The 13,155-nt window shown below is 35.4% G+C and overlaps 1 protein-coding gene across 4 annotated transcripts in view; it reads left to right on the forward strand.

The window, feature by feature from the left end:
• UBE2H (ubiquitin conjugating enzyme E2 H) overlaps positions 1-13,155 on the forward strand; it is a 108,344-nt gene that overhangs the window by 56,615 nt on the left and 38,574 nt on the right. For all 4 annotated transcript variants that reach the window (XM_008154019.3, XM_008154020.3, XM_028129024.2 and 1 more), the window contains 2 exons: positions 7,618-7,694; positions 8,279-8,353. In XM_008154019.3, coding sequence (XP_008152241.1) covers positions 7,618-7,694; positions 8,279-8,353 — 152 coding nt within the window. The remainder of the gene's footprint in view (positions 1-7,617; positions 7,695-8,278; positions 8,354-13,155) is intronic.

Below are 13,155 nucleotides of genomic sequence, written 5' to 3' on the forward strand. Positions count from 1 at the left end.
CCCAGAGGCTGTTTGTCATAGATATTCAAAAGCCATATTCATCTTCCCTCAATGTGGTTGAATTTTTTAGACATCCTTTTGAAGGCACTGAAATTTTACTTTTCTAGAATATCAGCTATTGATTTACTATCTTGGCAGAGTATTCTCTTTATTTTATTTATTTTTTTAATTGATGTACAACATTAATTAATTTCAGGTATATAACATAATGATACAGTATTTGTATATATTATGAAATGATCACCACAATAAGTCTAGTTTTAACGTCTCATCTTAGCACAGTTACATAATTTTTTCGTGATTAGAACTTTTAAGATCTACTCTTAGCAAATTTCAATTACGCAATACAGTAACTATATATCTATAAAAAATAGAGAAATATGCTAATTAACCGGGACGTTATAACAGGTCGATCGGACAGGAGGAGGTTGCGCGCAGTGTCGGGGGTGGGGTGGCAGGGGCCTCCGCGCATGCACCCGCGCCTGTGATGGGGGAGGGCCTGATCAGCTGCGGCCGAGGCTGCTTCAAGGGCGGGAGAGTGAGGCAGGGTCAGACCAGCGACTCGAGGGTGGGCAGCGCCGCGCAATTTCCAGTCGCGTGCTGGGCTCCTAGTTTACTATAATAGCCAAGCTGGACATTACATCCCCATGACTTATTTTAGAACTGGAAGTTTGTACCTTTTGACTCTCTTCACCCATTTTGCCCACCCCCCAGAGTAGTCTTATTTTTCAATATAAAGTCTTTGTTTTCTTATATACTTGCTATTTTTTTTCTTCCTCAGACTACGTATTGGATCTTAGGAAAATGTTGGATCATTTCATGAGCTTTCATGAAAGCTATAGTAGCTAGGTTCTTCTAAATGGTTTATGCTTGTTAAATACTTTAGTATTTACTGATATTGACTACATTAATTTTTTTAGAACTTTTATTATGGAGTATTTCAAACATAAACAAAAATAGAACAATAGAATGAACCCCTATGTACCCATTACTCAGATTCAGTAATTATCAACTCAGGGCCAATACCATTTTTTCTAAACCTTTCTCTCTTGACTCTATCCACACTGGAGTTTTTGTTTGTTTTTTGTTTTTAATGTGTGTGTTTTTTGTTTTTTTTTACAGAGAGGGATAGAGAAATAGAAACTCAATGAGAGAGAAACATCATCAATTGGCTGCCTCCTGCACACCCCCTACTGGGGATCCAGCCTGCAACCCAGGCAATGTGCCTCAACTGGGAATCAAACAGACGACCTCTTGTTTCATGGGATGATGCTCAATCCACTGAACCACACTGGCCGGGCCATACTGGCTTTTTTTTTTTTTAATGTTTTCTATTGATTTCAGAGAGGAAGGGAAAGAGAGAGATAGAAACATCAATGATGAAAGAGAATCATTGATTGGCTGCCTCCGCCCACTAATGAAGATTGAGCCCACAACCTGGGCATGTGCCTTGATCGGGAATCAAACCGTGACCTCCTGGTTCACAGGTCAACGCTCAACCACTGAGCCACACCAGTGGTGCTAGATTGATTTACTTTGAAGCAAATCCAAGACATAATATATTAGTAAATATTTCCATTTATAACTCTAAAAGAGAAGGATTTTTAAAATATGTATATTTTTATTGATTTCAGAGAGGAAGGGGAGAGGGAGAGAGATAGAAACATCAATGATGAGAGAAAATTATTGATCAGCTACCTCCTGCACACCCCCTACTGGGGATCGAGCCCGCAACCCAGGCATGTGCCCTTGACCAGAATTGAACCTGGGACCCTTCAGTCCCCAGGCCAACTCTCTATCCACAGAGCCAAACCAGCTAGGGTGAGAAGGACTCTTTATAAACATAACCCCAAAGTATTGTTTTTATGATATTTTGCACATTAACAGATTAATGAATACACCATGCTGTTTTCAAGACAACGAAGGAGATAGTGAAGGTTGCTGAGTTTCTTCAGCTTCTGTAGTGTGATTAATTTCAAGGAGAATTGTCAACAGACTGGTCTAAACATAGAGAGAGAGAGAGAGAGGTGTACAAATTGCTTCTGCCTTCTTTAGACAAACACATTTCTTCACCCCAGTTCTTCAATTGTATGGATACAGTTCAGAGAGACCACCCTCTTTTATTTTACAAACTCATTATTAGTAAACTTCGGAAACAATGCTGTCTGAATTCTAGGTCCTTGAACAGTTAACACCAGTCCTGTGACACAGGCTTACACTTTGGCTCCCTTTCTGGAAAATTCCAGAACTATATAAAAATCATTTCTAAAATCCTGATAGACATGTTTTGCCAAGAATGTCAGTTATCTCTTGACAGTTTGGCATTAGCCTTTAAATATTAGATTGTGTAATCATAATGCCATTCAGGGAAAATAAGGTAGTGGGTGGCTGGCATTTTAAAAGTAAAATGAACTTGGGTTCCTAGCAATGTTAATCATTAGTCTACTGAAAAATGCTGATACTATTTTTTAATAGCGAAATGATAAGTAAATAAAAAGCAGTATTTTGTTGCTTTGGCCAGTGTTGCTCAAGTGATTAAAGCATTGACCTATGCACTGAAAGGGTTGTGGGTTCGATTTCTGGTCAAGGGCATGTACCTGGGTTGCAGATTCAATTCCCAGCCCTGGTCAGGGAGCATGCAGGAGGCAACTAATCGATGTGTCTCTCTCACATTAATTTCTCTCTATCTCTCTCCCTTCCTCCCTCTCTCTCTCTCTCTCTCTCCCTTCCATCTCTAAAAATCAGTGGGAAAAATATATCCTTGGGTGAGGATTAACAAAAAGAGCAATATTTCACAAATAACTTAGATGAGAGATAAGTAAAATGTAATTTTATGGGTTTAACACGTGTTTACCAGAATAATATCTGAAGGATATTTTTAAGCTTTGAAACTGTGAAAAGTAATGAAGGAAGCTTCTAGTGCGTTCCCACCAGTCTGCTAGCCTGACAAGCACATCTTAGCAATAGATCATTACTTTTGTCATTGTTTCCTGCCTTCTCATTGCCTTCCTTGCCCTTGACCTTGCAGCAGAGAGGAGAAAGTAAGTCATGGCCTCTACCATAAATACATATGGTAATAGCAGTCTAGTAATTTTATATATATTTTTGTGGACAAGTCATTCATTTGTGATGATGGAATGGCTTATTTTTAATGTAATTTTTCATTCAACTAAATTTAAATTCTTTTTTCCATCTAATTTAGTATCTGTACCCCATTCCAAGGCAGCATAAATTTAGCACAGCTTCTCATTTTACCAACTTGGTAGAAGTTTTTAAGGTTTCACTCAGTTTCCTTTTAGCTTTTCATATGAAATGGACTATAATAACTCTTTAATTTACAGCAGTGGTGGGGAACATCTGGCCCTTGGGCCATATAAGGCCCAAGAAATCATTTGGTCTGGCCCTGCGAAAGCATTAGGGGTGAGTTAACTAAATGTTTGACCAAATATAGCAGGCTAATTTTTAAACTGATAATTTTGTATGGCCTGTGAATGGTGTTATAAATATCCAAATGGCCCTTGGCAGAAAAAAGGTTCCCCACCCCTGATTAACAATATAGTGTGTAAAGAGAGACCAAATGTATCTGGCATGTGGATTATATCAGGGATTATGGGAAAGAAGGGGTTTGGAGCATTGATTTCTAATCATGGAAAAGAGATTTGCAGTGACTATTTGGAAAGGAGAATCTTCTTTGGAAAATGGATAAAAGCATGGACTATATCCCAAACAGACCACAAAATGGAAGAAACCTGGATTTATTCATCATGTAAAGGATAGAAAAGATATCCTCAATTTTCTAGAAGAGACATCCATGTGGATAACTCATAATTTTAAATAATTAATGAAGAGTAATTGCCAGAGATCAGTGCCATTCATAGCATATTAGTTTTGGTCGATAGATTGTTCTTCTACAGATTTTTATATTATAAAATTAGGTTACAACTTCTTTTTGTTAAACTCATTTACTCTTCTACCTTACTCCATTCTTTCATTATCCTTGTAAATTTGTTTAGTTTTGTTTAATGGCTGGGATATCTTTATCTGTACTACTATATTCAGTTGACTACTTCGGATATCCCACATTGAGTGGAAACACACATCAGTGGAGCTCTGGGTGGGTAGAGATAGACACTAGTAGCAGCCCATTGTATAAATGGTTTATAATTCATTTAACCAATATCCTGTTGATAAATATTTAGATTATTTCCGTTTAAAAATTTTAGTAAACATAGTACCAGACACACTATCTTTAGAACTTTTTTTAAACAATAAAATAAATACAAAAACTGCATAAATAGTTTTTGTAGCTCAATGATAAATGGGACAATAAAGGTGTAACTAGCACCCACAAAGTCCCTGAGGGTGCTCAAAGCTCTTTTCCAATTGTCACAGTCTCCACTAGCCTAACCACTATCATATCTAAACATAATTGATTCATTTAGCCTGTTTGAAATGTGTGTAAATGGAATCTTACTGTGTATTCTCATTAGTATCTGGTTTCTTTCACTATTATATCTGTGAGACATACATTTATGTGTAGCAATTCATTTTTGGGGGGTGTATAATAGTCTGTTGGGTGACTGTATGTACAATAATTTATCCTTTTTATAGTTGATGAATCTTCGGGTTGTAACCGAAATTTTGAATATTACAAATAGTGCAATGAACATTCTTAGGCATGTGTTGTGGTGAACCAATCTGTACATACACTGAGTGGCCAGATTATTATGATCTCTGAATGCATAATAATCTGGCCACTCAGTGTATATCCTATATAATAATCCTATATAATGAAAGGCTAATGTGCAAATTGTCCCCTCGACCAGAAGTTCGACCAGCAGGCAGGCCGGCCAACTGCCCATATCCCCTCCCCCTGGCCAGGCTGGCCGAACCCCCACCCATGCACGAATTCATGCACTGGGCCATATATATATATATATATATATATATATATGTATATATATGTGCATATATATATATACACACACACACACACACACACACACACATACACATATATACACACACATATACATATATATGTGTGTGTGTATATGTATATATATATATATACATATATATGTGTATATATATATGTATACACACACACGCACACACGCACGCACACACACACGCACGCACACACTATGTGGCCAGATAATTATGCGTTCAGAGATCATAATAATCTGGCCACTCAGTGTATATGTCAGGAGAAGCACTGATGGGCATAGGGTGTGCATATGTGCAGCTTTACAGCGTCAAGTATCCAGTGATTGAAACCATTTCATACTCCCACCAGCAGTGCCTGGTTGTTTTTGAAGCATAATTTCATAGGAGTGAAATTTGAATAAAAGAGTAAGTTAATTTTAAGTTTTGAGATATAGTGCTAAATTTATCCTCAGAAATACTAATTCATACTCCACTGAACACTAGGTTTTATCTAGCTTTCATCTTTATCAATTTATAGTGAAAAATGTCTCATTTCTAAACTGAGTTGAACTTTTTATAGCTTAATTTTGCTCATTTGAATTTTCTCCTATTAACTTCGCTATTCTGGCCTTTTCTTTGTTAGGGGTATTTCTGATTTTGCTTACTACTTTGTAACAACTCCTTATTTTTTTTAAATAAAATGTTTGGTCATATGCTATACTTTTTTTCTTCTTAGTTTGTCCTTTGATTTAACTGTCTTTTACAGTATAGAAGTTTTAAATGTGTGTGCGTGCTTGCATCTGCTATTATTTTCCTCTGTGGTTTCTGGCTTTGGTGTCAGTCTTAGGAAAGCCTTTTTACCCCTGAGGTTGTTTTTTTAAGTGTTTTCTTTGATGACTTTATTGCTTATATTTGATATTATTTATTGTTACTATATTTGACTTCTTTTTCTTTCACTAACACAAGGGTGCTTTTTAAAGTTTTAAAACAATTTAAACATACTCTCTTCTATTTATTTCACTAGCATTAGCTTTGGAATATTTTGCAGGTGTCAGAGGGTGACTGGTCAGGAAGAATGTAGTGTATCAAAGCATGCATGTATGTGTCATTTGACCATGAGAAATAAAGCCAGTTTTCCATTGTGGATACTGTTTGAATCCTTTCAGTGTGCATATTACTAAAGTAGTTAGATCAACGTAGCATAGACTAAATTATTTTATTTAATATCTGTAGTGGATATTGTTCAAGGCTCTTCAACAGGACTTTGCCAAAAATACCCCTGGTCTCTCTGTTCTGTGGCCTACAGTACAGGATTGGAGAGACCAATACTTCATTTCAAACCTTTAAAAATACTATTTTTCTCTATTTAAGAGATGATTTAAAAAAATTTTTGGGTTATTTCTCTTTTGCACAATAGTACATGCAATTTGTACTGCTGATTTAGATGAGACCAATCTGTCATATATTTTTTTAAATGTTACGTGGCCCCAGCTGACGTGGCTCAGTGGTTGAGTGTTGACCTGTGAATCAGCAGATCAGGGCACATGCCTGGGTGTGGGCTCGATCCCCAGTGGGGAGCGTGCAGGCGGCAGCTAATCGATGATTCATCATTGATGATTCTATCTCCCTCTCCTTTCCCCTCTGAAATCAATAAAAATATTTTTTTAAAAAAAATAAATGTTAGAATGGGCTTTGTGAGTACCCCAAAGCCCTTACCACCACCTAAAATTCCTATCAGAGTTATTTAGACCATAGAGCAGAGACATAAAACAGATACTAGACCATTTGCCCTCTCCTGTACTGAGATGGGTTGGTTTTGTTTGTGTAATTGAATCCTAGTACCTGAAAGAGGTGAGAATCTCAAGCAAAAGTACGTTTTTGAGGAAGAGAACACAGAAGTGTTAGTCCTTTGTGATTATAACCCCAGAGCCCCCCAGTCTAAGGGGGATGGAGGTTCGGGAGGGAGGGAAAGAGTAGGTGAAAGGAAGCACTTCAGACAAGATTTAAACTATCATTTGTTTACTTTGCTGGTCTTTTGCATTTGGTAGCACAGTACTTGTAGCAAGGTTGTGTCTGTATTTTGACAATCTGCTAAGCCAGGGAGAAAATTGTGGGGATTTTCCTTAGTAAATCCATAATTTTGGGAGCATAGCATTTTTAGTTTAGGAGAATAAGTGTTTTCCCTGAGTATTTGAAATCGACTAAAGGGGATACTGGGTTTATGTTAAAGGCTCATTGGGGATCAGCTGGAAAGGAGAGAGTACAAGGGGGGGGAAACTGAGTATCTGTTTTTCATTTATGTGCAGTATGTACAAAAAGCCGTCTCATGCATTTTACATATTTAATCCATTTGATCCTCACAGAAATCCTAAGAAATGATGTTTTCCTGAATTGTAAGGAGAGAACAAAGGCTCTGGGATTGAGTTCACATTATTTTGTCTAGGCTCACAAACCCAGTAGATGGCAATTCTGGGATTTGCACTTCAGTCTCTGAATCTAAAGCCCATTCATATTCTTTACACAAGAGTATATATTGCCTTCTAAATGAACAGATTTATTATATCTTTTAAATATTTCATCAGTTTTATATAAATGTTGGTGACACTTAAAATGGCGTAATTAAGATGTCATATTTAGTTCTTCAAGATAATAGAAAGCCTGTGTAATTTCCTTTACCTTCTACCTTAGCATTGAGAGTAAGCATGAGGTTACGATCCTGGGAGGACTCAATGAATTTGTAGTGAAGTTTTATGGACCACAAGGAAGTAAGTACATGCGTTGGTCTGTGTTCTTCTATTACAGTTTTTATTCTCCTTAATGGACAATAAAAATATCCAAGACAGGTGGTGATATATGTGGTTTTTGAAAAGTAAATTTTGAACTCTAGAACCAGAGAGGAAATCTCGCTGTTATCATAGTTACTTCATATGCTTTTCTCTCTTATCTGTATATGACAGTATTAAATATGAATTGTGAATTCTGGGTTTTGTATGGATGACTATAATGATGGCTAGGGAAATGTGTTTTGTTTATGATATGTGTGTTTGGGAGGGGGCATGGGTTAGATTGAGATAAGAGGTTATTACTTACCAAATAATTGGATAGTGTTTAATACTTTAAAGAATCAGGTAACCTGAGGGGAGAAAGTGAATCTTTTCTCATTTTCTAACTGTAGATTTTTAAAGAAAAGTACTTAAATCTGAACATAGAATTATAAGAGGTCCCTGACTCTCAAGGGAATTTGCAAGGTTATCAAAAGAGATTAGGATTTAATGTTTAATTTACACTCAGGTCTATTTTCTAATTTGGAGACATATTTTAATGTGTAACACTTTTACTTTTCTTTCAGCCCCTTATGAAGGCGGAGTATGGAAAGTTAGAGTGGATCTTCCCGATAAATACCCTTTCAAATCTCCATCTATAGGTAGGTAACTACCCAGTTTCTCTCCTTAAAGAGTTTTGATATTAAAGAGAAAAAGAAAAAAAATCCTAGGTTTTGTGGGAGATAATTACAGAAATGGCTTGTTAACTGAATTTTTCCTTTTTTGACTTTGGTTAAATTAATCAGTGATGTTTTATGGGACTTCCATAGTGTGATAGAAGATGTTTAAATATACCCTTTGCCTGATTGTAATGACTACAACTCTAGATTTTTTTTTTCAGGGTTAGATTAAACAATTATAAGGCTCACTGTCTATTCAGGCTACAAGCAATACAATAATAAGTATATCTTAAATTTCATTTTAAATGCCAGATTGTTGGGATTAATACTATATACTTTCTATTCTAATTCTGTCATTTAAAAATTTTCTGTGTATTCTACTTTGTTTTTTTTTTTCACTCCAGCTCTGGGTACCTAGCAATGAAATGACCATTTTCAATTCTCTTCACTCCTAATCTTTAGTCCTTTAAACAGCTGAAGAAACTCACGTAACAACCCCAGTGAGATTATATAAAGTTTTTCCTCACCTTCATCTTCCTTCTGCCAAAAGGGGTGATATTTTTAAGGTGTCACGTCCAGTAAGGCACTTGTGACAGTTTAGGTATTTTTGTGTCAGATGCAATAGAGGTATAGCTGATTGAAGGTTGACACCTTAATTATTTTGAGATTATAAAATGGTAGTAATTTGGCTAAGGTAGTAACTTAAGCCAATTTTAAAAAATATTATTTTTATTGATTTCAGAGAGGAAGGGAGAGAGATAGAAACATCAATGATGAGAGAGAATCATTGATTGGCATTGATTGGCTGCCTCCTGCATGCCCTCTACTGGGGATTGAGCCTGAATGTGCCCTTGACTGGAATTGAACCTGGGACCCTTCAGTCCGCAGGCTGACGCTCTATTCACTGAGCCAAACCGGCTATGGTTTAAGCCATTTTTTAAAAATTTCATTCTGTAGATTATTTTAAAATACTCTAAAATATTGTCCAATTTTAAGAAAAGAGGAAATAAAATTGGAATATATTGAACATTCTCTTGACAGTCACACCAAGCCTGATGTTCAGAATTGCCTGAGTTAAAACATCTTGCTGCTGCTGTGGGCTTGTCTTTGGAACTAACAGGAGATTAGACACATTCGCCTGCCCCAACAATAGGGTTTTTAAAAGAGGTAGATCAAAGACATTCTGAGCTTTATGCTTTGATTCTAAGCCCCCACAATTCTGCCTAGGATAAATAATGCAGGAAAGTTAGGATTGTCACAGACTAATTCTCAGTTAAATGCAGGAGCCTCTCCCCTGACATCTAGCTACTTTATATGCTTTAGAGGTTTATGCTATAAAAATACTACAGAGCATCTCTCATTTCTTCTCAGTCTAGGAACTGTTAGTGTTCATTTTAAGAACAAACTAGTGATTTCCTCTTATGGTCTCTTGGGTGAATTTTCTAAATTCAGTAATTGAGAAGAAGTTCTTTGTGGGTAATTGAATTGGAAGCATCCCCATTGCTACCAGGGTCTCTAAGCTTCAGAGTTATCAAATGGTGAACTAGGAGGGAGCTGTGAGGTGTTGAGTCTTTGAGACAGTCAGGATATCTGCTTTACTGTCTGTGTGGTTGGCAACAGCCCTGTCCCAGTACCATGCTGGGGTAGTAGGTTCCACTCAGTTTGGGACAGCTTTTCTATCATGTTGTGCTACCCTGTCCCCCATTTACCTCTTGACTTTAGGGTGTTTCTGTATGTAGATATTTTAAACCCTTATGCAGTTGAATGATGTGATCTTTAAACTTTTACAAACAGAATTCCAAACCATATAAATTCATTCAAAGACATTTCATAAATTCACTTAGACCTATTTACTTAGACTAAAAATTGGCATGCTAAATCTAGTTTTGTTACCCTAGATTCCTAATCAGAAGAGAAACAGTATACCTTGTTGAAATGAACAGTGAATCTATAGAAATGCAATTACATGTATCCTGTCGAAATGTAGTTATTTCTCAAATTTCTCTTAACATACTTTTTCAGGTAATACAATTGTTTCATCATAACTTTCAAAGTGAAAATATCTACACTTTAGACATTGTTAATTTATTAACTAACAATGTAGCAGAAACCTATGCACTTTCTTATATTAATGATGTAGTGTGAAATTGGTTGAAACAAATGACTAGGCTAATTTAACTTCTTCATAATTTTTCCTTTGCCTTTCTGTATGCTTTTAGAACTTTGTAATACCTACAAAGTGTACCATCTTCTCTTAAGGAAGTAGATGTAGTTGAAATATTTGTACAAGCTGTCCTTCTTCCAAAGAAAGATTGCATAAGAGAGTTTTAATCAGTTGTGTGGGGTGACCCATTTTCAGGTCATCAACAATGTAATTACTGTTGGAATGTGCTTTAAACACTTCAAGGGGGAGTGGCTCACTAGAATAAGCAAGGCTTCCTTTTCAAGTAATATAGTTTTAGAATTATACAGAAGGGCAAGGAGATAAGAAAAACCCAACCTCAATCTTCTTTATAAACCCTGCCTCTTATAGGATCTAGGCAGGCATACACTCCTTCCTGTGCCAAATTTTGAGCTCTTAAATATTAAGATGTATAAATTCAGATTAAGCCTCCTTAATACCTAGATCTTGAAATTTAAAAATTTATATGTATATATACTTTTTTGTTATATATATATATATTTCTTACATTCCTGCTACGGATATGGAGCATTTATACAATTAAAAATTATAATTGTATAAATACTCCATATCCGTAGCAGGAATGTAAGAAAGTCCAGGTGAGCAAAAATTAAAATGTCTCATAATCCTGTCCCTCACTGGATATCTTTATTTACATTCTGGTGTTTGTACTTAAAACATTTTTCTGCATATTTAAGTACTATATATTCCATATAATTTGACATGCTTATCTTTGGGATGTCCTCCAAACATAGTTTGATAGAGTTTTCAGTATTTACATGATTTCATGAGGTATAACTAAAAATGTCCTTTTAAAAACAATTTGCATCTTTAAATGTTTTTTTCAAAATAGTAATAAAGCTACCTCAAATCCTCTTTGGAAAGAAAAGGAATATAAATAGACACTTTGGGAGGTTATGAATTTACTCTTACAATGCCATCATTGTTCCAAACATCTTAAGCTCATCTTTTGGAATTTTACTTTCTCTTTGAATATTGTAAGTGATGGCAAATCTTGATGCTTTGAAGATGGATATAAATTTTTGAAATGGCTAATGGTCATTTAATCCCAGAGAATAAGGTGAATGGGAAAACTGAGTATCATTAATTAGAGTAAAAAAGTTATGTATGATTATGAAATTGACTTAAGTTTAAGGATTATGATTTTCTTATAAACTGACCCTATGGGAGTTTTCAACAAGAAATTATAAAACTCCTTTAATCACTTTAACATCATTGAAATATTTGCTTAGTTTTCCTGAGTTGACTGCTTTGAAATAAATCATCTTTGATTCTTTCAGTTCTGATTTTTGAAAGTTCACTTACTTTTATCTTTCTCATTCAGAAACATTCCTAGAATGCTTAGCAGTGCTGCAGGGTGTCTCCAACTGTAGCATTAGGAGAGTGTGATTGGTCAGTGGAGTGATTCTGGGCCTGGTTTTCCTTGACTGTGAGAATGATACCATCTGAACTGTTGCTTCCTCTTCTAGAAAATGAGATATTGTAATTAAATGAACTCTGCATGCTTGATATTGACTAATGTATAAAATACTCAGGATGTTTGGCATTCTACTGGATAATTGGGAAGGTTTAAGGTTTTCTCTAGGGAGATAATATATCAATAGATCAATATAAATAAAATATATCAATAAATAAAATGTTGCATATGTTTTAGTTACAGCGTGCCATTGCTTTTTAGGAGAGGAGTGAGGCAGTGCCTCAGTTGAGGGAGAGAGTGTACAGAGGAGATACGTGTTTCATGTGTTGAGAATATAGTCTTTACAAAGCTTCAGAGATGTGAAAGTGCACATGAGATCTTTAGACATACTCTTTCAAAACCCCAAGTAATTTTCAGTCCGTGAAGATTTTGTTCTATGCAAAGAAGTTGCTACAGAGACTGCCATATTCCATACTTCAGAGTCACAGTTCTCAGCCATTACAGATGTGCTCATCTAGTAAGAGAAAGCTTTTACCAAAGAAAACACAGACTTGCAGTTGTTGTGGGGGTGAAGTAAAGAAGTGATTTCATAAAGAGGGTAATATAGAGCAATTATTTAGAAAAATAAAGAATAACCAATAAGCATAGGATATAAAATGGTTTTATGTCTAATCCACATAATGCAGATTTATTAATGAGAGAATATATGGCTTATCAAATTGACAGGTTAGATGTTATTGGTAAAAGGTATGAGATGTAGCAAACCTAGCCGGACATATTGATCAATAAAGATTTTATATCTTTTGGGTCATTTTACTTAAAAATTAAATTATCTAAAGGAAATATTCAGAGATGTACTCTAAGATTAATGTGCAAGAATATGTACATTGTGGTGTTGTTTTTAAAACTTAAAAGTTGGAAGCAACCTAAATGACCCAGTTGACAACAGTTAAATTATGATACGGCCTAATGAACAAAATGTTTTACAGCCTTTACTCATGTTTTAACATCTTTAAAGGTACACACAAAAATGTGTAACTTTATATAGTGTAACTTTTTTTTCCATGCAAATTCCAAGTATGAATGACAAAATATTAAGTCTATTAAAGACATTTTTCTGTAAATTTCCAAATATTCTACAAGTTCCCTTTTATCCTAAAAGTA

The sequence above is a fragment of the Eptesicus fuscus genome, chromosome 14, assembly GCF_027574615.1.
Source record: "Eptesicus fuscus isolate TK198812 chromosome 14, DD_ASM_mEF_20220401, whole genome shotgun sequence".
Lineage (NCBI taxonomy): Eukaryota > Metazoa > Chordata > Mammalia > Chiroptera > Vespertilionidae > Eptesicus > Eptesicus fuscus.